Consider the following 24,682-nt stretch of genomic DNA (forward strand, 5'->3'; position numbering starts at 1 on the left):
ACTTCTCCAGCACAGGGAAGTGAAATGCAAAGCAAAGGAAAGACAATCACTCTTGCCTCTGGCTATCATTTATTCCCTACCATTAAGGAATCACAGTGATTGATGATCACTGCTGAAAGGGCTAATAATCTACAAACAGAAGTAAGACAGCATATCTGGTACTGCTTCAGAGAATGTCCTGAAGGATTTGACCATCACAGATAAACAAATTCTGCTGCTGTCACTTTACTGAAGTTGTGGGTAATGTGCAAAGCTGCTACAACCTTTCTTAGGAAAAAGTGGACCAATAGTAAAATATAAAACCATCCCTTTCAGGCAGTCATATTCATACTACAAATCATAAAACTGAGGTGGAAGGAAGTACTGCCTGGCTTTCTCCCACTTGCAGTGGCAGGAATAGGCTGGCAAATTTCCCTTTTTAGCTGAATTTGCTCTCTACAGAGGCCATGTTTCCACAGCAGCAATATTCAGTACAAATGAAGCATAAAAGTTGGTTAGTTTATAGAACAGCAGGGTTCTGTAGGACAATTTTTCAGAGCAGCACGTACCCTGAGACGTGCTCTGAGCACCAAGTGAGCACATTAAGGTCAGTCATGGAACAAATAGCACACAAATCCAAAGCACATCCAGGTAAAGCCTTGTTTTCCACCTGAACTTCCACTGAGTTCATGTTCGTTCACTGCTGCCAAGCTTAAGCTCCACTTCCCATTCCAGTCTGTCCATGCATGCTCTCTCAGATTCTCTTTTTGGGATGAAACTATGGGTTATAACTGAAAACTGCCAGATTTTCATTTTGATAAGGTCTGTGTGACCACATAAACACACAGAGATTCATTCAGACATTAAAAACATCAGAAAATGTCAGAACCTAAACTTTTTTTCTTAAGAAAAAAAAAAAAAAAAACCCCCCCCCCCCCCCCCCAAAAAAAAAGCACTTGTCTACAAGGAATCTGTAGTTTCAGAACTGAGAGAGAAATAGAAAAGGGAAAATATCTATGTGTACTAGAAGGAGGTTTGCAAAGACTTATATCCAGCCCTGTTAAATTCATTGTCACTGAGAGAGGAAGGGAGAGAAGTTGAGAACATTTGTATTTACCACAAGTTAGAGAAACACCAACCTTCTACTGATTCCCAGAAAACATTAAGGCCACAACAAACAGTGGGGACAATCAGAGTGAGCCAGAATTTAACCTTTCCTTAAAGAAGACAGCAGTTTGTTCACAGGTTCTCTTTCTGTACTAATTCACAGTTTTCTGAAAGACTGTTTCCATTCATTTCCAAGATTTTGTCTCTGGCTTTAAACTCCCACATTTTCTCTGGTGCTAGATTCTCTGCTGGCTACTCCAGCATAACACAGAGAAACTAAACAACATGAAAAGGGAGGAGTTTTAGTTTCCTCTTAATGACCAACTAGATCACACAACACACAAAACTTTTTTTTTTTTTTTTTTTTTTTTTACATGAGGTAGAACACATGCTGTTTTCATTGCAATTTGTGGCTGCTGTGCCTGTAAATTCAATGTATCTTTAACTCTGAGCTTAAACTGGTTCTTTCACAGATTCAAGGGCACTGCTGAAGGGGTTTTTTTGGCTGAAATTCTTCCATATGTCTCCACTGCAAACTGCCTAGGTGAGATGAAGGAGAACTCTGCTCTGCCCTATTTGCAAATGCCCAGAAAACCCTTGAACTCTCCTTGGTAACACTGATTGCCCTCTGGTAGAAGTTGTCTGGGATTCATTGTTTGAACAAGAGCCAAAGGATAGTTCAAGTTTTCTTTAGCATTATGCCTGCAACTAAGAAATATGTTAATTCCTAGCATCATTACAAAGATTTTATTCATAAGGATTCCCTTTAAAAATTAATTTAGTCACAAGACAGAATTGGTTTTAATATTACTTGCTAAGTTCAGAAAGGAAGGAAAATACATTTTATGTTTACATATTTACATACTATTATACATATTCTACAGAATGCACAGGTCAGAGAATACTGATGTTACAACTGATCACCTACAGGCACCATGAGTCTATACATCCCCTCAGTGAACAAATATAAAGTATCCTCATCCTTTTGAAGTTAGTGAGCACAGGCTGCTGGGAAGGTCAACAGCACACTCTAAAAACCTGTATTTCTAAGCTTATTCTTCTATTGTTGTTCTACCCTGCTGCTTGAACATCTTGACTATTATAGGGACTAATCTGCAGTTCAGAGATAGATAAATAATTCCCCTTTTTTCAGGTGAAATGACACCCCACCATTTTTACTATCAAAAAACTACATTACTATCAAAACATACATTATTATGAAGGTAGGACACATACATTTACCATGACATCATTACCACAACGATTTTTCAAATACTGCAAATATTGTAAATACATTGTAAATATATTGTAAATATATTGTAAGTATTGGGAGTAAAGAGGAAACCACCACCTGCAAAAGTGCACATGAACCTTTGTTAGCTCTGGAAATCCTCTTGGCAAAGTCAGAGTCTCAAAATGCCCCTGTGGTCTGGGGCAATTTTTTTGGTGACAGGAGGATGGGTGACAGTGCATGAGCAGACTTCAGCCTCAATAAGGGCTGAGATTTCATTTTGGCTTTCCAGGATCTGTCAGCACATGAACACATGGACACCACCTGCAAACTTGCAGCAGCACTCCTCTGGAAGGCCACAGCTATGAAATGATAGTGTCACTGCACCCAAAAATTATTTACTGCAAGTTTCTTAATGGCTGTGCTAATACATTAAATGTTTTCCAAACAGGAATAATAAGCAAACTCTTCAGCCTAGGGCATTTGTAATCCAAATACAATAAAACAATTAGAGGGAAATGTGACAGCTTATTTAGGCAAATGGTGATCGCATCTAGGTAATTCCTGTTTTATAGTGCTACAATAATTAATGATGAGATAGGACTGGTGCTTAACTACAATGGACAGTCAGCTCTAATTATACACAGACAACACTGAAAAATACTGGATGAGGGGTCGAGGGTAGCTGTTCCAAGTGGAATCACAGAGAGGCTGAGGTTGGAGGGGACCTCCAGAAGTCTTCTTGTCCATCTCCACTGCACCAGCAAGAACTTTTGGAGGACAACGTCATGAACAGCTTCCCCCACGTGGCAGCACAAATGAAAACACAGAAATTATTACAGAGGTCAAAGGGTGGAATGAGACAGGCCCTTATGGCCAGAGACATGATACAAGTGCATATAACACACTGCAGAAGAGAGGTATCAAGGAGGCAAAGTGAAGTGGACTTTGAAGAGGATTTTAACTCTGTTCCGTGGAGGCATCCAGAGGGAAGGTGACAAATCTGTGTCAAGGACTGCTGTGGCCAGTGGGAAAAACAAGGTTAGAGCAATCTACAGCTAATTGCCTGTAGGGCAGTGCTCAAATTCACTGCTGGTTATCCATCACCTCACTTAACAGAAGTGAAAAAGTTTCAGCTATAATGGTGACACTCACAGCAAAGAAAACAAAGATTTATTTTGCTACCACATTCCCAGGGTGATCCTCAGCTGTGTGGACAGGACTCAGTTTAATAGGTGAAAGATGAAGATAATCTGGAGCAGGGGTTTTATATGGAAGTAAAAAGAATGATGGAGATAGTCCCAGTGGAGACTGGCAGGCACTGCAAGGTGCCATAACTTGATCACTGAATAAAAGGTAAAATGCTGGATGAAATCTCATTGGTACAACTATTTTTCTATACTAGATTTTTACAAATTACCAATTCTAAAATACTGCTGCCTGAGCTGTCCAGCTTCACAACAGTATTTATTTATTCATTTATGTTTACTGATCATAATAAACATCACAGTCAATGAAAGCTTTATACCAGCTGTGGGACAAGACTCTCAATCCACTTTACCCAACCCAAGGTTTTATTGCTGGACATGACAACATTTTGTGGAAAACCCTTCGGCCAGCACAGGTCATCCCACAAAAACCTACAACCTGTGGGGACAGGGAGACACAGAAATCAAAACTACAACAGCACCAGTCCAGCCACAACCCAAAACCTCAGCAATTAATGGGTTTCTACTAAAGGGAATTACCTCCATCCCAGCCAGACCCAGCACAAACAGGAAGGGATGGCTGGACAGCCACAGATGTATTTGCAGCAGCCTCTGTTAGGATGATTTTGAACTCTGGACAGTCAGACCTCAAACTCCTTCCAAAAAATCCATAGCTTAAAAAGAGAGGGAATTCCAGGTCATGCCTTCAGAGCTCATTATCAGATCCATAACACAATGAAGATTATGAATCTGAAATTTTGCTAAAACCTTCCATGACATTGGAAGTCCCCTGACAAGAACCCTGCCCCACCCCCTTTTCTAAAAGGGTTTGAGAGCATATTGCATATGTTAGAGCATATTGCCCAAAGTTAAAAGTGTTCCATCAGAGAATTGTATGTGACAATGAGAGCCCAGAAGTCTACAGGTTGCTGCAGCAGACATCTGCATAGTGCACCCTGTGTTTGGGTTATTTCTGCTCAGGACTTTCAGCCAGTGAATGATGAGTCTCTCATAACAGATTCAAATTCAGTCATAGCTGCATAACTCTACCTACTTTTATCTAAATAACCTCAGGCTTTTGGGCATCTATTTAACCACCTAAGTTAGCATGAGGAGATGCTTCCTGTCAGCAAACAGAGCCAGACTCAGTCTGGCACTAGTAAATATACTCCTGTAAGCAGCTGAGATGCAGATTTCTGATTTGCTCCAAAATTCTGCTTAAATTATTACTAAGTTTAACCCCTTCCTTTTTTTTTTTTTTTTTTCAATAGCTGCAATTTTCAAAGATAAATTGAGTTAGTTTCTTTTTCCACTTTCTATAAAAACTTGAAGGTTCTCCTGCAGAACGCAAACACCTTTTAGCAAGGATTTCCATCTAAAATATTCATACATCTTAGAGAAAAAAATATGAATAGCCACTGGGTTCTCTGACTAAATTGACAGCAAACAAAACACTAGCAAATTAGTTGAAGCAATCATGTTGAACTTAAACAGGAGCCAAATATTTGGATAGGGCAACAGACACCTAACAGCTACTATTAACTAAGTAAAACAGAAGGTAAAGTAACCTAGGAATTTTTAAGTAAAAGTACCTAAGTGAAACCTGATTACATGTAAGTGTTTTCCCCCTTGACACTCTATTTCTCTTTTCATGATGAGTACATTAAATTAAAAACTATTCCTAACAGGGGCACTGAATTATTTCAGATTATTATGCTATGCATTTCAAAAGTATATTGAGTCCCATGCCTCCCTTCTAAGCATCCCTAGAAGGGATTCCTAATCCCTTCTAAGTAAGTTTTCAGATAAGGACACCAAGACTCAGGTACTCCACAAGGAAACAGAGGCAGAGATGAGAAGACTCAAAATCAGAGAAGGTCCAGTGGAGATCCTGCTGCAAAGATTTGGTCAGCTGCAGAAAACCCTACAGCACTCTTAATTTTCATCACTAAGGAAATAATCTGTCTGCAGACAATGGGGAATGACTAAAAAAGAAGTTCTTCCTAGCATTGCTCCTAAGCAGAGAAATTCAGCCCACACTGGATTTCAGATGAGCACCAGAGGGCAACAGCAAAGGTCACAAAATCCACTGGTTTGGCTTCTAAAAGATGAGACATTTTCTGTTCCATGGTACACCACTGAATCACCTCCTCATTCCACTTTTTTGAGAGATTCTCAAGGCTTAAATATTACATCTTAAATATGAAAACTGAATTTTTCATCTTTCTAGCCAGAAACTCACCATGACTAATATTAGCAAAATATAATAAATGACATACTGGAAGTGGTCCTGTAATTCGTTTTTGCATCACTGAAACTTTGGGGATATAAATTATGCTCAATAATCACATTGATTCTTATTTCTTATTGTTTAGAGTTTTCTTTTAAGACATATAATAAAAGATTCTTTGCCATTAGTGAAAGTTTTATAGGATGGGAGAGGAAAAATAATTCTTTCCTGATAAAGTTTTTCAGTGGTAGAAAAAAATTCTTTTCAAAAGGACAATTTCTTCAACTTATTATTCAAGTTTTTACAGTGGCTTACATAGAAACCAATTAGTTTTAATCTCCATTTAATTTTATGGAATGCCTCCAGAAGAGCTCTCAACACAAAGCCAAGACTCCAGTAAGAACAGTGCAAAGATGATGAGAACTCTGCTAATATTATCCTCACAGAGATAGCAGAATTGAAATACTTATGGGTTTCTGATAAAAAGTATTATGGGCATAATGTTCAAAACTTTCTAGAAATTGCTCTTTGAGTTTACACTGGCAGTGGCTGCAGGAGACTGAATTTCCTCACACAGACACTGAGGTACAGACAGTAGAATTCAACCCAAAAAGGGCCAGAAGTACAAGGAAAAGTCACAATGCTGGAAAGCAAAAAGAAAATATGAAACCTTCTTTTGAACAATCACCAGGACTAAAATACTCTGTTAAATAATAATACTTTTGAATCACAAGTATTCAGGTTTATGAATATCTCTCTCCTTCTTTTAAATACCTAAATGAAAATTACCTTTCTGAAGACTGGCTGGAGTTATACTGATTATTTATCTGCCAAAGCCCACTCAAAATCTCTGGTGTTTTTTGCTAGCTTTCACCTGTAAGTGACCTGAGAAAGGACTATTCCTCTGTGAAATAGCAACAGCTCTGCACCTCCTCTGCCACTGCTGCCTAAAACCCTGCCCTTCCAAACCTCCAAAATGAGGAGAAAGCAGCTTAAGAAATGAAATTTTAAAACTTTTTACATAATAAATTTAATAAGCGGAGGTTGTTAAAAATTGATGGAGGTTATCTTTAAATTTTAATACAGATACCTTACTGGTAGCTTCGTTCTGGGTACCAAATACTAATTTACAAAAAAATAAATAACCAAAATACCATTTCAAATGAGACAAAAGACTAACAGATATTCATGCATATTACCACACGGTAATATCAGGGACAGATTTGTTCATAATTCAATTTAATACTGGACTTAAAGACAGGTAAACTGTAAGGTCTTTTGCTATCAATTCTTTCAAGTATGCCTTATGCTCTTTATTACTTCATACTGGCTACAAGCTTTTTGGCCACAATCTGTTTTATAAATACCCCCCTCATCCTTTCTGTGTATTTTGAGATATGAGGGTTTCACCAGCACGATATTGCTGCTCTGTGGTATAAGCAAATCAAACTGAGTGACACCTCCAAGAGGAAGCTGGTTGTTAGCAAAGAAGTGTGCTAATAATCATCATTTCTCAGAACAGAGCATAACAAATGCACTGTTGTTAGATAGGAGTTCATTACAACATCCATATATTAAAAAACAAAACCAAGGATGGGAAGGTGCAGCTCTCAATTCAAAAGCCAGGGAAGGTCCAAAGATCAGGAATTTAGGAGGTGATATTCAGCAAACCAAATGGGGCACGGTTGCCCCAAATTAGTCAAATTTCATCAGTGTCAGGACTGCATTCCCTTTAACCCTGGTGCTGATCATTGTTCTCTCCTTTCCCCTGATAACTGGTCCAGATTTGGGTGCTGAATTATCCCACAAACTGGTCCTACTGGAAAACAAACAAGCAGTTTTCCTCTGGCACACGTATCTGAGACAAAACAGAGAAATGAAATATCACTGTGATCACCACAGCAGTGCACACCATTGTCCAAGCACAGAGGGGTGACTGAAATCCTTGTCCTGAGCTGCTCTGAGTGTTCAGGCTGACACTGAACAGAGAAGAGGGAAACACAAAAGCAGAATGATGATGCTGGCAAATATATTGGTTCTGCCAGCTACATTTTTGCAAGGGAAGAAAAAGTGTGAGGCAAATACTGGCAAATTGGGGGGGGGGGAGGGGGAAAGGTAAGTGCAAGAGCTTAAGGCAGAAAAAAAGGGAAGATGAGGAAGTGTGGAAGAATGAAGTGCCAAGGCATGGACATACTCCAGGTTGGAAACAGACATGTCTGAGGCAGATCTATCTGTGGTTTTATTATAATTGTTATGGGAATGAACAAGGCCATCTAAAACTGTCTGGAATGCATGAGTATCACATAAAACCAGCGTATTTTAGGGTGAAAACAAGTACCAAGACACCAGAAACTGTAACATAGAAGAATCCTTATTTTGTGGGTTTACCCAGAAGAGCTTTGGCCAAGTCATGTTAGGCTTAAGGAATAAACAACTTCTGCCTTTCTCCACCCCACCTCTTCCCTCCAAACCATGAAAAAACCAGAACTTTGACTGCCATCAGGACAGAGAGAATTTTATATTGAACAATTGCTCTGGGCCACCCTGGGCCACTCAGCTGAATTAAGTCAAAGGGACTGCTGGCAGGCTTAAAATAGGCATGTGTTAAGAGCTTTGCTGGCTTTGTTGCTGCAGTGGGGAAAAAAAAAAAAAAAAAAAAGAAGCTGCAGATGCATAAATTTGAAATTGAAAATATCATCAATATCTCCAAGACACAAAGTATAATTAGAATTAGTAATTAATTCTGGTCTACACCGCTTTGTATGAAGCTTAAATGAGAGCAAAGTGAGAGAGATACCAGATATTATTTTCCCTTTCTTATTGCTTTGTATTGCTGTGAAAACAGGTTCAGTAATCACAAGAAAGAAAGATATAAGATTCTTTGCTATGTGGAGGGATTGTACCACAGCAAGGACCTAAAAAATGTCTATAGCACAGCACCAAGAGGGCTGACACAGCGAGGATGACATGGGAGCAATGCAAGAATCCCTTGATAGGCATTCTTATTATCATTTTGGTGGTTTTCAGTACTTTGATTGTGACAAGCCTTCCTGCAGTGTGTCACAAATAATTTCTCTTCCTTTCAGACTGTGGGTCTAAGCAGCAGAAGCATTTCTTCCTGCCAGTTTCCATAAGGAAAGCAGGGCATCCTCCTGGCAGCAGAAATCTGCCGTGACCACTTCTGTGATGCTCTCAGATACTTTTCATTGGTCTATAACCTGTTTTATTTTAAGGATGCCCACAATGGCTCTTCTGGGCCTGCTCCAACTAGGTAGAGTCATCTTCAGGGAAATATTGTTATCTGATCAATGGTGGTCTGAGGATGAATCCATCCAGAACATCATTCAGAAACAAATTTCCAAAAAATTGTATCACGACACCTTGCAGGACTGCAAAAAACACACTAGGTAAACGTATTTGCAAATGTAGAAGTTTCTGCCACTATAGAAACTACACACATCTCTTTCCATCTGCTTCAGGAGAGTCTGTACAAATTCAAAGAGAAAGTGGCTCTGCCAACACAAGCGCTACAACAACTACAGTCACCCCGATGTGTTTTAACTGGCATTACTTGAAAAAACCCCCATATTTTGATAGATGAAAGTGGCTCTCAGCCTAATTACAGCCATTTAAAATGGAAGATATTACTCACCCTTTCAGAGCTCAAGCCTGTGAGCCACTAGCCAGTGGCTCAGACATGCTTGAAGCTCTGCCATGGATGGAGCCTGTCCATAAGGGCAAGTGGAGACCTCATAGATGTCGTGGCTTGGTGCAGAATTTATTTGTGAAATCCTGTGGCCTGTGATAAGCAAGAGGTGAGAAAAGGTATTAGAAAAACTCCCTGCTGACTGGGAAGTCAGGCAGCCAGCTGATCTATGTATTCCCAAGTGAGCCTGATACCTGTTAACCCCCAAACACAAGCACCCCACAACCTGGAAGTTTCAGAGCAGACACTGCACACCCCAAGATGTTGTCACAATAACAATTACTGCAGAAAGGCAGGCTGCAATTTTCCTCATCAGCCTTGTAAGCAGCAGCAGACTAAGCCATTAGCAATTAATTAAAGATCAATGACATGTAAAACCCCAAAGAACACACATGCAATTAGCAAATGTATTTAAAGCAAGTCACAAACCCACAAGTCATTGTCTGACACTGCCCTTCACCTCATCCCACTCCTTTTATAAGCCAGGGGGGCTGTGGGAGGGTTACCTACAGAGTTCCACATTTCCAACACCATGCACTGGTCCAAAGCCCACGGACATGAGTCATCATCAGTGAGAGTTTTCCTCTTTATACCGATGGACCTTGGACAGGCTGTAAACATCCTTGCCAAAACAAGTAGCTTCTAATAGATAAATATGCTGTGCTTTCACTGGCTTGATGACTTGGGAATGGCTGGATTGCCCTGTACAGTTCAGGTTGAGACACTACTTGGCAAACATCCTAGAATCAGCTGCCCCAGAGGGTGCAACACAGGGTTAAATATAAGTTTAAACAATTGCTTTGCATTGAAAGTTAAACTCTTCTGACATGTGCTGAGTAGTTTCATAACCCCTTATATCTGCGAAGAGCCCTATGATACCTGGCAATTAGAAGGAAAAATAATTTAAATTAAAAGGCAAAAAGAATTTTGAATTCCCAGGCTGAATCTCAGAAATGGCCACAGTTTGTCACAGCTGCTGGAATGGGAAGAAACTGTATTTCTTTCCTCCCCGGCTCCAAAGTCCCGAAGGTAATTCTGCCTGCCAGAGCCTCCAGCCCATCTCTTCACGCTGGACATTTTTACTTTCTACACGGTTTTGCTTCTTTAATGAAAGAGTTACAATCAAACCTCAGCTGAACTACTCGAAAACGACGCTGATGATGACAACAGTACCAGGAAGAAGAAGAAGAACACGAAGAAAGCACAGAAAACACCGCTCCCCCCCCACCCCTAGAGCCACGCATTTCCATTCCCGTGTGTCCAGCCACACTTACTTTCTCCACCCGGACCCTCCACCCAGGCTGTCCTTCCAAAAACACGGACCAAGCGGCCAAACCAACGGGAGAGAGCCACCAGCAGCAGCCTCCAGCTCGGCTGTCGCCACGGGACCTCGCTCCATCAACCCCTCCTCCTCCTCCTCCTCCTCCTCCTCCTCCCCCGCCTCCTCCCCGGCGGTACCCGCGGAGCAGCAGCGACACAAAGGAGCGACAGCGCGCCTGAACAGTGCGAGCCGTCCAGGGATCCATCCCTTTCCCATCACACGGGAGTTAAAATGCCTCAACAGAGCCGTGTCTCTACGCTCCGAGAGGGATGAAGCTTTCCCAGAGCCGGCTGCACCTCCGGAGCTGCTTCGGTGCTGACGGCGATAATGAAAGCGTCTGAGTTGCTGAGACTCAGTCGCATCAAAAATGACAGCTCCAAGTTAGAACGACAGCCATGGGTACACCCTAAGGCTGATATTCTTCCTTGCCCAGCCACAGTTCTCCATTTCACCGCCTCGGTTACGCTTGCTTTGCTCATAAATAAAGGACTGTTGCAGGGCTGAGATGGTTTAATATAATTGCTGCCCATTAAAGCAGCGAAATGGACTAAAATTTTACTAGAAGGCAAATCACAGGGGCAGGGAGGAGTTGCCCTTGATTTGGTTTCCTGCCAGTGAAGTAAAAAATACACACCTATATTTGTATATGTGCGTTCACCCCCAGCCACACAGCTGCACTTCCAGGTGGAAATGGAAACAGCACACAGGTGCTGGCTGTACATTAAATAAAAAGGGAGAGCTGGACACGGGCTGTCCAAGTCATTCAGCACACCTCAGGAGGCAGGTAAGGCAAATTAAGCAGAAATTTAGGTGTTCAATGCAGTGGGAACAACAACGAAGTCGTTTTGGTCCCAGCCTTGCAAACAGATCTGCAGCTTCAACTCCTGGCACCTTGGAGATGTTGTTGCAATGGATGTCTCACCCCCTGCAGAAGCAGCTTGAATTAGTGCCTAGTGTACAAATCAAACCTGTGTGTATCAATGTGGCTTGGTGTTTTGATGCTTTGCTCCACTGTGCTCACCTTTCTGAGTGCAGATGTCCAGGGAATGTTCAGGGAGTGTCACGTTAAGGAAAAAACCCAACCCAAATCAAAACACTAAAACAAACAAACAAAAAACAAACAACAAAACAAACAAAAAGGTTTTTAAAAAATAAATTTTAAAAACAACCCACCAAAACCCTCAAGAAAAAACCCCAGCTGTTGAACTTGTTGAGCCTTGTTGAACAAGGAAGGGGAGAAAGTAAGGAAAATCATTGAACTGACACAAGATTACGTGGTCCAAGTGTCATTTTTTTAGGTGGCAGGCTGAAACTACCTGGCCTCTAGTAAGACCCTGAATTATGCACACCTGATCTCATGTCTAGGGGAATTCATCCATGTCACACCATTCTTCTTCTGCCTTCTCCCCAGGAAAAATGAGTGAATGCAAGTGTGTCTCATTTCAGTCAGATCTGTGACTGGAAGGGATGTAGTTTTATCCTCGTAATCAACCACATGTGCCCCAGAAGGCAGCACTGAAGGAAGGTAAGGAAGGTCTGAAGAGCCCTCAGTCCCTGCAGTTCATTCCATGGACAAGACAGACAGCTGAAAATATTTCTCCTGCAGGAACTCATTTTACCCTTGGGATAGACTGGTCACACGTCATTTATCTTTGGAAGATCCAGACCAAGAACCAGAATTTGATCTGCAAGAGGGGAGGTCAGAGGACAGAGAATGGTTTTATTGTTCTTACTATGATTTTTTTTTTTTTTTTTTTTTTTTTTTTTTTTTTTTTTTTTTTTGCCAAAGCAGCTCAAGCCATTATTTGGTTGGAGTTCCCAAACTAGAAACTGTTCTGTTCTCACAGCTCCAGACATGACTTTCAAGAACTCAGGTGTGGGTCTAAAAGGTAAAGTAGCTTTACAAGAATTGGATGTAACCTTCTTGCCAGCAGGGTATGATGGAAGAGAGTTGTTATAAAGAAATATAAAGAAATAAAAGGCCTGGGGAAAAAAAAAATTATCTTGTAAACACTTGCACATGCAGCTTTGTTTACTTCCACGTGTAGCTAATCCAGATGGCCATGTGATTACAGCTGAATCTGAGATGGTGTATCACAGGCCAGTTTGGACAGGAAGACACTGTGCCTGGAGTGCTGTGCCTGAAGAAAGTGAGACATTGTTTTTTATGTCTTGTGTACAATTTTAAGATACACACACACACCGAGTCAGAGAAGCAGAACATATAAGAAAGTAAGCCTAGTGAGTATTTACTTCATACAGCTACTGGAAGAAGATGGGACATCTTCTATGTGCTTTTTAGAAATAGGAAATACATCCATCTTGTATTCAAGCTCCTTTTACTACAGAGATAGTGCATTACAAGCTTTTACCCTCCTGTCAATACTCACTGTCAAAAGAGTAAACTGCCAGTTTTCACAAAGTTGCATATTGCTCCATAAATATATTTTCAGCCAGAGCATATACTTTCTCACTCTAATATCCATGTTACACTTTAACACATTTGATTAGAGAGATGCATGTACTGGGAGACTGCTGCATTTCTTACATTCAGTAATAATAATAATAATAATAAAACAAACAAAAGGCCTCAAATTAATATATGATGCAACCTTTTTTGCTTTTGGAAAACAAACCAAATTAATGTTGGTCACTGTACCACCAACACTCCTATCCTTGTGTCCAAACTGATGAAAAGAAGGTTTCCATTCTCTTAGAAGTGTAGAACAGTAAAGGCACTGGTAGGTTTTTGGCAGCACAGCCTTAATGGAAAAGCTCCATCTCACTCATAAAACCACGCAATGGACAAAAGTTATAATGGAAATCCTGTTATCATTCACTTTATAAAATAAATGGGGAAGAAGTATCTGGTGCTGGCTACAGAGGAAAATCTCCACAGTCTGACAAGAAAAGGAACAAGGGATTCATCAACTCTAAAATGATTAAGAAGATTGGTTTTAGGGTTTTTTTGTTTGTTTTTTTTTTTTTCATTCCCAAAACAGACCTTATTAAAGTAAAACAAAGGCAAAATGCTTTCTGAGAGCTCTGCCAGTCTCTGTCAGTTTTGTATTTTGGGAAATGGGGCAAGTCCACATGACCTCTGCTCTCCCTGTCTTAGAGATAATGCTGTTAACATTTTAGAAGACCACTTGAGCTATGGTTGACAAGTGCTCTATGCAGCTCTCTTATCACAAAACCTCAAAAACCCACAAAACCTGTGCCCTCTGAAACCATCCCAAATCACAGAAGAATCTGTTGATACAGAGGAAATTCAGATCTTTTATTTAATAGTAACCTGCGAAACAGTTACAAGTTTGACCATAGCATTATAAACTGCTTAAAGAAGTTTTTGTCTCTAGAGCCCTGTTCTTCTGCTAATGGTGATGAAAACCACTGTGGATACATGATGTGGCTGAACTTACCTCAAGTCCTTTATAAAAATGGCATAGATTTCCCTCCTGGGAAATCTTGGATAGTTTCAGACCCCAAACTAGGTGGACTGAAGCTGCTAAGCTGGAGGAATGTTTTAATTTCTTACTCCCTAGAAATTCTCCATCTTAGGGAATACATCAAAACTGGATTGCAAATTATCTGTCAAATGCTAAATACACTGCAGGATGAGCCATGAAGGAACAGCCCATTTTCAGCACAGCAGATCAGCTGACTTCTTATTAAACCATACTCCAAAATTTAGAGTCTGTCATGAATCCTGCTGTATTTCAGTTTGCTGTTCCAGCCAGGTATTGCATCTGGATTCTTCTCCCTGTGAAGACACATCTGTCAAGTGAACCTGCTTAAATTCCTAGTGAGAAGAAAAGACTGAATACCAGCATGATAAGAACAGAAATGCAGAAGGTAGGGACTAGCTTCTGTGTTAAAGAATCTATTAAGTATATAAAAAACACCAGCATCTTTCTCCATTCTATTACAGACTATTTAACCCAAAATGGTTGACTTTTCCTGAATCTGTCATTCTTTTCTTCCTGAAAATATGTTTGACTTGGGCATTCTGTCTCCTTCACAGGCCTATATTGCCTATGGTGCTCTAATGTAACTGCAGCAATCTTTGATAAAAAGGCATTTTCACCACATTATAAATGGATTTGCAGCTGTGCAGCAAACAGAACTGCAATATGAAAAATAAACGATCCAGTGTTAGGTGTTAGCAATACCTGTATCAAATTGTGATGATTATTTTATAGACACAATTCCAGTGAGTGTGTGGTCTTTAATCAAGTGTCCTTTTAACAGTAAATGCCCTCTTTTCCATTTCAAATTATCATTTAGGATAGGCTCCTAGACTTCTCCAAGGAGGTCTCATACACAGCTACAGAGTCTACACTTGCTAATCTTCTCTTTAAACGCTGAACCTGGCCGGGTGCCACACACCCACAAAGGTTACCCTATCAGTCCCTTCACCAGCTGGGCAGGAGACAGAAAATACAATGAAAGGCTTGTGGGCTGAGATGAGAACACAGAGAGAGTCAATGATCACTGTCACAGGCAGAAGAGACTTGACTTAGGGAAATTAGTTTATTACCAATCAAATCACAATAGAATAACAACAAAGAAAAAACTAAATCTTAAAAACTCCTTTGTCCCATCCTTCCCCTCTTCCCAGACTTCACTCTCTGTTATCTCTTCCTCCTTCCCCTCAGTGGTTCAGGGAGATGGAGAATGGGGTTTGTGGTCATTTTATTAAAAGTTCTTTCTGTCTTACTCATTATCACTGATGGTCTCATGTGGCCAGAGGGGTCACTCTGGACCTGGCTGGCGTTGGCTTAGCTGGACACAGGGGAAGCTTCCAGCAGCTTCTCAGAGAAATCATCCCTGTAACACAGCCACTACCCAAACCTGGCCATGCCAACTTCATGCAGAGTTTACTTCATCTGCTGTTATGGAGCAGCCTTTATTCTGCCAGTGAAAAACCAGCCTATGAGACCAGCAAATGAATGACAAAGAAAAGGTGGCTCCTGCTGCAGCTGGACTGGGTGATTCATACAAAATAGAACACAAGTCAATCACATTTTTCAGAATCATATGAGTCTGAAAAATTCATAAGAAATTTAAGGCCAGATAATAAATACAGTTTGTTTGTTTTTTTTTTTTTTCGTACAGTTCTTTTCACCTTTGAGATCTGCATCAGAGCAGCTGCATTTTCTTCACTGGTTTCCCTCACTTTGCAACTCCAGCTTCCTAAGTCGGTCCTCAAACTTTTGAATGTCAACTCGATGTTTCATTAGGAACTTCCCATTTAAGTGAAACACAGGTATGTCGTATTTGTATTTATCATACCACGCTGAGTTCTCTGGAAGGGTAATATCCACCTCCTGCAGAACAAACTGTGGCAGAAAATAAATATGTCAGTTTACATCAGACACTGGAAACAATACCTGCTTGTCTTCTGATCAGTGTTTTCCCCAGAAATGCATGGCTGTTTTCTTGAAGCTTGTGGGATTGTTCTTTGTGTTGTAGATAAGGGCGTGGTATTTTGAGAACAAAATATACGTAGCCACAACCCTTGGCTGCGTCTCCACAAGGGACCCTCCCCAGCCCAGAATATTCTTGTTCCACTGTGCAGAACCACTCTCCTGTGGGCAGCAACCTCAACAAACGCACAGCTGGGAACAAAACAGGCAGGAGAGTGCAACAGCTCTTAATGCTTCCATTAAAAGTTTCATCCTTCAACCTGATCAAAGAATGGCAAAAATTGCAATCACATGCAGTTCAAATATTCAAAGCCCCACTTAGCCACATCCTTCCCAAATTATATCATTAGCTGCCTCATAAAAGTTGCAAACTCCTCCTTCAAACAAAGCAACAGTATTTACAAAAGGAGTATTTTCAAGAACTACTGCAACACAGTGTATATTGGTTTAGTTTGCCAATACTAATTTCTGTAGCATTGTCACAAAATGCTGTGGGATAATGAGTTTTATGTAAATGAGTGCTGAAATTGTCTTGAAGAGGTCATCCATGAAAGAATAACAGATGCAAATAAATCCAAGTAATTTTGTTTTTACAAAGAAAAAACCCTGATTAACTGTTCTTTTCATATAGAAAATATATACTGTATTTCCATACATTACCCTTCCCTTGTGTGGCTCGAGAACTTCTTTTGCTTCATCACACAGAGGGCATGGTTTCTAAATGGAAACATGTAAAGAGTAAACACAAAAGTTGTTCGTACTGTAAAATAACACACGCAGATAGGAGCATTCATTACTCCAAATGCAGGTTTCCTTCCCTGCACCAAGCACCCTGTCAGATGGCTTTCTAAAACTTTACTTATCAGTGAAGTATGGACGAAAAAAACCCAACAAATTATTCAGCCACTGAATTTAAGTATTTCACATTTGCTATTCCATTTCTCATGGAGGAAATTAAAAGGCTTCCCAAAGCTGATCCAAGGGAATGATCTGAAAGGTCCTGCAGAGACCCCTTGGTTTGGTCAGCAATGAATATTCAAAGCACTGTCATCACCAAATGAAGATAGCTGCAGGTACCATTCCTGCTAAAAGAGGAATGAGAAAGCCACACAAGTAACTCCCAGCCTCTCTCAGATCAAGGCACATGGTTCAGTTCAAACGGGAAAAGAAGGCTCTTTAAGATAACCTGGGTGGTTTTGCCTGGAAGAAATTAAGCAGGATCCTGCAAACTGCAGAACTGGAAGGAGAGTAAGCTGCAGTGGGGAGAACTGGAAAACAGCTACAGTGTTTTGAGCTGTGATGGGATCAAAAAAACCCTCACATTTTTGAAAACTCCTTCATTTTCCACTACAGCTGAACATCTGAGTTCTGCTGACCACCCAGGCCATAACTGAAGAAGTAACTCTGATGAAGGCATGCTGCTCCAATGTTTGCAACAGCAAAATCTGGACAATAATTCACAGGGCAAAGTGTAGGGAGGTGGACATGACTGCTCTGTCCCTCTGCCCCAAAATACCTTCCACAGATGAAAAAGATCTCCTTCTTTCTCCCAGTGAAAGTCTTTCTAGGGCTTGTTTCTATGCGAAGTTAATCTGAAACAGCTACTTTTTATTTCCTGCACTTGAATATCTTCAGATTAAACACTCTACTTTTATTCAGATCTAATCTACACTGCCTTTCCCACACGGACAAGTCCTTGTGTTCTGAAAACTTCTGCAGGACACCGAAGTGCTGTGTTCTTCATAGTCCTGCTTGCTTTTGGAGGGACTGGTTTAACAGATACCAGTGACAGAAAGGAATGATCCAGAATCCTGCAGATCCCTTTTATAACACACCAGGCTCCATCCAGTTAAAACAGGACACACCTGGTGTGTCCTAGCCCTGGCTGCTCTAGACCTGTGGAGAGCTTCCTAACACACCAGGAACATAAACGTATTTGGCAAAGGAGGCTAACTTTTAGGAAAAAAATATGCTTTTATTATCATGGCAAGCTTAGGCACTAGGTGGTACTGGTTTAAAATCGAAAGTGAATTATTTTAACAAACAGTGAAATCTTTTTTCAAAAGTAGATTTGTATAAGCAATTGTTGCACAAATACTGGAGTGGTCAGAAAAGGGGACTGCAAGGGGAAACCCATTGGGTAGTTCCTATCAGTTTAATCTAGAAGTCATAACTCCCTTCTGCTTTCTCCTCACCTTTTCTCCTTACTAAAATAAGAAGGAGGCAAACAAGGGGTCAATTAGCATAAGCTAATAGTGCAGATTAATTTTTTATAGCCTGTGTTTTTCTTTGCAATTGCCAGTGAACATTTAAAGTTAACAGCAAACATCTAGAGTTAAAAATTCAACACCTTCAACAAAAGGCCATTTCAGAGAAATGCTGGAAATCTGCTACCAGAAAATTTGATTTCACACAGTGCCTTGCTAGTTAGGCATTTTAAGACACAAAGAGCTTTTTTTTTTTTTTCCTTTTCCCTAATTATTAACCCAAAGTAAGAGCATTATTCCCCACCTTACCCAATTTGAATTATGAATGAGCTGAGGCTGAACTGGGCAGGGGGAGAGAAAGCTGTAACTTTCTACTTGTGATTATTAAATGGATGCTGACCTATTATTTTTAACCTATTAATTTGTCACACACTTTAAAAACTCCTGTACGGTTACTGATGGAATGAAAAAACATTGTAGAGGAGGAAGAAATTATTTTGATCATATTTGAAGCCACCACACTGATGCCAGCACTCTCAGTGCTTTGCATTTGTAGTTGCTCTCCTTTTCAAAGCTGCAACAACCACATGTATAACCCACCCACCCTGTACCATCCTTTGTAAAACTGCAGAACTATGCAGGTCATAAATGAAAACAATCCACAGAATATGTCAGTGCACAAATGATCCTACCTACTCATCTTACCCCTTTTCTAAATATGCCTAGGAATACTACACATTTTATCTGTTGCCAATAAAGAAAAAAGGAGGGTAAAACAAAATCTACTTTTCCCTCATGTGCTCCCAACACTATTTGGATACATTTTACAGTCTCACAGGTGGTGCTGAAATTAAATATAAGCACTTTGAAGAGCCTGCTTTGACTGTTGGTGCTTGTGGTTGGCAGACTGTGTAACAATTCATCTCTGTTCTCCCTATTCCAGTGGAACACTGGCAGCTGGGCCAAATCTTCAACTGGTAAATGAACCACAGAGTTACTGAGGCAAAACTGTCCTGAAATATTTGTTGATTGCTAATTCTTGCTTGCTACAATGAGAGCATGACTGTGCTGCAAGGCCTGGTGTGCAGAAACCCATTAAGCAAAATACCCAACACTACTTTGAAGGGGGGAGGGAAAAAAGGCAAGGACAATCCATTTAATCTGTGATTCCTATGTATCAGAGCTGATAAACACACGTTCTTGCCCAGCTTTATTGTGTTAACAGCTCTTACCTTGGTGAATAAAGTCAACACTGGCTTGCTCGTGCTGGCTGAGCAGAGTTGTCTCTGCAGTGGGCTGTGTGAATGCCTCGCTCGTGGCAGGGCTCTGCCCAGAAAACAGAGCACCATCCTCCTGTTTCAGGCAGAAATAAAACTCTGAGTTGTTCTGTGCAAAGTTATAGCTCATGAAATTTAAAGTCAGGATAAATAACGGTGCTTCCATGGCAGCTCCAAACAACACACAATCAAAACATTCATCCCAGGGGTTTTATTTTCATGGGATCAACACATTCAGCAGGGATGTGGTTTACCATGTGGCAGGCCAGAAACATTGTGGAGCTCAAAACCAGCAGTTCCATCAAAAAAAAAAAGAAAAATGAACAACAGAGCACCTACATTTTCTTACTGAAATTACTCTTTTAAATTCCCTAACACAAATGCTGACATAAATGCATTATGCTGTTCCAGCTTCACAGTTGCCAGCTGGAATCACATATTTAAAAATGCAAATTGCCGTGCTTTGAACCTCTGTAATCTTGCTGCAGTGTTTGACATAGTCTACTTACCCAAATTATTCCATCAAAAAACTAATCTGTACCTAATCAAAATATTAATATAATGCATTCTGCAGTGAGTAAAAAGCTGCAGCCAAGATGATTTAACTTTCTAATATTAAAACTATTCACACTTCCCCAAGTCCTTCCTGCGACAGCAAATTGATTGATGGGTTTGTGATTCCTTTGGGAGAGTTTGAATAAGTTAAGTGTTACTGAAGGGTGCCATGCTGGAGTCTTGCAATCACCTGCTCATGATGTCATTAATAACAACACTGCCTCCTCCAAACTTTTGTCTTTATGTGACCTTTACAAGGCATTTTAGGACTGAGGGGCAAAAACATCTCAGAAGCCAAATGGAGTCTGCTTGGTGATTATCAGCAGACATGACATCTGATACCAGAATTTACACTGGGAAAACCAAATCAAATCCCTTTTACCCAAAACCAAATGGCTTCTGCTCGGTTTTAGGTCATATGATGGTAAGTCTACTATCTGAAGTCAAACACACCATGTGATTTCACAATTTTAAACAGGTTAAGAGTGAGCAGGATCCCATTGCAACTGCTAAGCACAGTTTATTTAGTAAAAGAAAGCCCAGTGCTTTTCTGATTCACTGGGTCTCTCAATATAAATATCACAAAGCTTTGTTTTTTTAAAAGGACAGTTTATCCAGAATAACCACTGAGGAAGAACACTGCAGTGGACCCTAAATTTTAATGCTGCACTTCTAAGCCACAACCACAAGAAACATCAAATGGGTGACAGGGCATTGCCCCACCAATCTTCATAAACAGCCAAAGACAGCAGTTATTAGTAAGAGTCAGCTGCAAGGTGCAGAGAAGTAAAAGTGACTGGCACACCACACACTGCCAAAGGTCACAGCCCTTGGCAGCTACTGCTTTTGTTTCACTTTGCCAGGTGGAAATATAATTGCCTGGGATTTTGCATGTTAAATGTAAGAACAAGCTTGGAACCTTTTGGAAAAATGCAGATCTGGATGGCAGGAAGAGCCTCAGTCAAACGTAGAAAATGTTTAAACCCACAATGAATAGGAGTCCAGAATGGATGCAGTTTTGGCATGCAGTGTTTACAGAATGTTGGCCTGTTCACATGCAAGATAAAAAATGGGAGGAAATAAAAAAGGTCTGCTTTCTGAGAAGATTTTTAAAAATGCTTTTGCTGCCAGCCTAGCAAGCCTTCCAAACGAGGAAGATGCTCCCAAATTGTTCTGTGGATAGCACAATGATAAAAGCCCAGATTTCCACAGACCACATTCTCCCTTCCACACACATATACAGCTCCAGTTCAGTTCTGTATAGCCCTTTCTTGATCCCTCCATGCTCTGTTGATCTGAGGACAACTCCTACCAAATCATCAGCTGAAGGGGAATGAATAAAACAGTATCAGCTTTGAGACCTCACAAAAAATAATCAACCAGCAGTGCCTTAACTTCCTTACCAATTTTATACAATTACAAGCAATTACACATTCAGAATCCAGCAGCAAATCTTCACTGATCAGTGGTGCTACCGAAGAAAGAATCTGCTGTTTCCAGGACTAGCATGAGACTGGCTGGATGTTTTTATAAATAACCAAAAGAAAACAAAATCCTGTCTATTCACTTAAGTAATACCAAAGACACTAAAATGCACAAAACTTCCTGTATAATTATTCTGGAACTCTCTCTAGACTACCCCCAATTATAAAGATCTGCTTGAGGGAAAAAAAATTAATACATAAATGCAGAGAAGGATGCTTCAAACTTGAGAATTTACTTTCCCCTACACCACAATGCTACAGATTTAACAAATAGTTCTTTTGAGTCTGGACTTGGCCCATGGTCTATTTTGCGAAGCCAAGTTGGACTCAATTCCTGCTAACAGAATTTCCCAATAAATCCTCATCTGCAGGAAAAGTAAGTTGTGACACTAAAAAGACTCATTATTTAGATGAGATAACTATCTGTATAAACTTAATTTCAGGATCAATGAAGAAAGACAAGCATGGATGTTTTTTTTCTTGAAGTATTTACCTTTTAAGTAAGAGCTGAAAGAGAATGGGGGGAGTAAGCAGGTGAAAATATCAGAATGCATGTTGATGGCATTTAAAACACTTATCTCCTGCTGTCCCTCATTCAAAACCAGTTATGGCCATCAAAGAAATGAAATTTTCTAGCAATTTGTATTTGATTATCTACCAAGGAAATGCTGAACAGGAAAATGGGTGCCACAGCCACAGACCAAGGAGCTCACATGAGTGGGGACAGCAAATCCTGCAGCTGTGGAGATCTCCACGCAGCTTTTACACCACCAGACGTTCAGAGGAGGCCTGCAAAATACAAGGAAATCTTTTGCACATGCACATAACACCAGAAGTCCTTCAGGGAGAATCAGGTTCTTACAACAACTAGAAATTCAAAGATACCATCAGCAATTCCAGCTGTATCTGTGGGGTGATGTTAGGCAACCATCAGTGCATGTTTCCACGCATTTTCCCCTCCAAAGTAACCTGGGGGAAATGCCACAAACACACTGAATTCTTTCCCAGAAAATATGGAATTATCACTTCACCCCGATGTTCAGTAATCCCTCCAAGAGTGTGCATCCTAGAATCTGGTGCAGGGCCACACTCTAAATTTAAGATAATTTAAATAACATCCAACAGCTTGTTGTAATGGCCTGTTCTTGCACAAAACAACCGACTGCTACTATAATGTAAAATTTGTAATGGGTTTTAAAAGAAAACAGTAATAATAGCATAATAGAGTATAATATATGTCATATATATTATAGAACACAGCATGTAGTATTTCATATTATAACTACATATCTCATGAAACTATATCAATATCTTAGATGCTACACATCCTATGACATTATAATATTAACAAATATATCAATATTTAAATATTAAGATATTGGTGATATTAATACATATTAATATTTATATAGATGCAACAGAAGGTGGTATTAATGTATTGTTAATATGTATTAATGTATTAAACTATTGCCCTGGTGTATTGCATTGATAATTATATTAATGACACTGTATATTATATGTATTATATAATGATACTGTATAATAATTACGCATATAATGATATTGTATATTATGTGATGTTTTATGTGTACATACATATAGATACATATATTAAAAATATATACATGTATATGCACATATATAAGTACACATCTATACATACATATACTTATACATACACATACACATATACACATATATTAACACAGGTTATATATACATACCACATCTACATTATACATATTATAAATGTATGCATACATTATACATACATACATATAAACATGCATGTATATGCACACAGATATATTTATATCCACAGATACGCTTGTATATATATAAATTGGTACTAATATGGATTATGTATATGTATACATATATATACATATGTAATATATAAAAATATATACGTATATGTATATAAGATACATATTTGCATATATATACATATATATGTGTATAGATTTGTGTGTATATATATATAATAGAAATATGATTTATATTTGTATCTTTAAAAATTTATTTATTTATTTATAAATAAATAAATTCTTAAAAATACAGATAATTTATTTATAAATAATTGAATAAATTATATATATATATATATATATATATATATATATATATATCAATATCATAGTAAGAGTTTTAAGCACCTGTATTTGGAAACTTTTGACCAATAAATAAATAAATAAAATAAAATAAAATAAAATATATATGCATATATCATAGTAAGTTTTAAGCACCTGTATTTGGAAACTTTTGACCTAAACCACCCAAGCCCCGCCGGCGAGCCCAGCAGGGTACAGTGCATCCAGGCCTCCTATTATCCCCAGGGGCGGTGCCGATTCCCGCAGACCCGTAACCGGACCCTCCGCAGGGACAAGGAGCCGCGTCCCGCGGGAGCCGAATCCCTGGGCAGGGGAGGGCTGCATCCTGCACAGCCAAACCCCGGGGGAAGCAGCATCCCGAGGAGCTCAATTCCAAGGAGCCAAACCCCGGGGAGCCGCTCCCCGCTCCCGCTTATTGTCCCCGCTCCCCGTTCCCGTTCCCGTTCCCGGTCCCGCTCCCACCTGCGGGCGCTCCCCGGAACGCGCGGCCGCGGGCGGGGCGGGCAGCGCCGGGTGTGACGTGCCCGCCACGGGAAGGAAGCGACGCGGCTCGGGAAGCGCTCCAAGGGGGCGGCCGAGGTGCACGGGAGAAAGTGAAATGCCGGTAGTGACAGTAATAGCAGTAAAAGTAATGTGGCAGCAATAATGTTAATGCAATAGCAGTAATAGGAATAGTAATAGCAACAATAATAATGTAATAGCAGTAACAGCAATTAATAGTGTTATAAATGAGAAACAAAAGTCTCGATATTAAGCAAAATTTTGATTGCTTTATTTTATATAGACAGAGCAACGCGGTGCGCTGGAGAAAACGTGAGGGGTCACAACCCACTCCAC

The 24,682-nt window shown here is 40.0% G+C and overlaps 2 protein-coding genes across 9 annotated transcripts in view; both read right to left on the reverse strand.

The window, feature by feature from the left end:
• MARCHF3 (membrane associated ring-CH-type finger 3) overlaps nucleotides 1-11,273 on the reverse strand; it is a 54,720-nt gene extending 43,447 nt beyond the window's left edge. For 4 of the 5 annotated variants that reach the window (XM_079331699.1, XM_079331697.1, XM_079331696.1 and 1 more), the window contains exons 1-2: nucleotides 10,736-11,273; nucleotides 9,408-9,554 (exon numbers count right to left, since the gene is read on the reverse strand). The gene's annotated coding sequence lies outside the window, so the exon portion shown is untranslated. Of the gene's footprint in view, nucleotides 1-9,403; nucleotides 9,555-10,735 lie in introns of all 5 variants that reach the window. The other variant, XM_079331698.1, reaches the window with a different exon arrangement.
• Nucleotides 11,274-14,045: 2,772 nt separating this feature from the next.
• Nucleotides 14,046-24,159, reverse strand: LOC306815079 (glutaredoxin-like protein C5orf63 homolog). Of its 4 annotated transcripts, none has more exons than XM_079331706.1 (5): nucleotides 22,393-22,565; nucleotides 19,651-19,771; nucleotides 16,872-16,928; nucleotides 15,911-16,124; nucleotides 14,046-14,545 (listed from the first exon to the last, which is right to left on the reverse strand). In XM_079331706.1, the coding sequence occupies exons 2-4, from the start codon at nucleotides 19,765-19,767 to the stop codon at nucleotides 15,945-15,947; spliced, it is 354 nt and encodes a 117-aa protein (XP_079187832.1). In that variant the 5' UTR covers nucleotides 19,768-19,771; nucleotides 22,393-22,565; the 3' UTR covers nucleotides 14,046-14,545; nucleotides 15,911-15,944. The 4 variants fall into 4 exon arrangements, with proteins under 4 accessions (XP_079187832.1, XP_079187833.1, XP_079187834.1 ...); XM_079331707.1 differs by lacking the exon at nucleotides 14,046-14,545 and adding an exon at nucleotides 24,094-24,159 and having other exon boundaries at nucleotides 15,293-16,124; nucleotides 22,393-22,523; XM_079331708.1 differs by lacking the exon at nucleotides 14,046-14,545 and adding an exon at nucleotides 22,620-22,744 and having other exon boundaries at nucleotides 15,293-16,124; nucleotides 22,393-22,523.
• Between the last annotated feature and the right edge of the window lie 523 nt (nucleotides 24,160-24,682).

This window comes from Erithacus rubecula, assembly GCF_903797595.1.
Source record: "Erithacus rubecula genome assembly, contig: SUPER_Z_unloc_7, whole genome shotgun sequence".
Classification (NCBI taxonomy): domain Eukaryota; kingdom Metazoa; phylum Chordata; class Aves; order Passeriformes; family Muscicapidae; genus Erithacus; species Erithacus rubecula.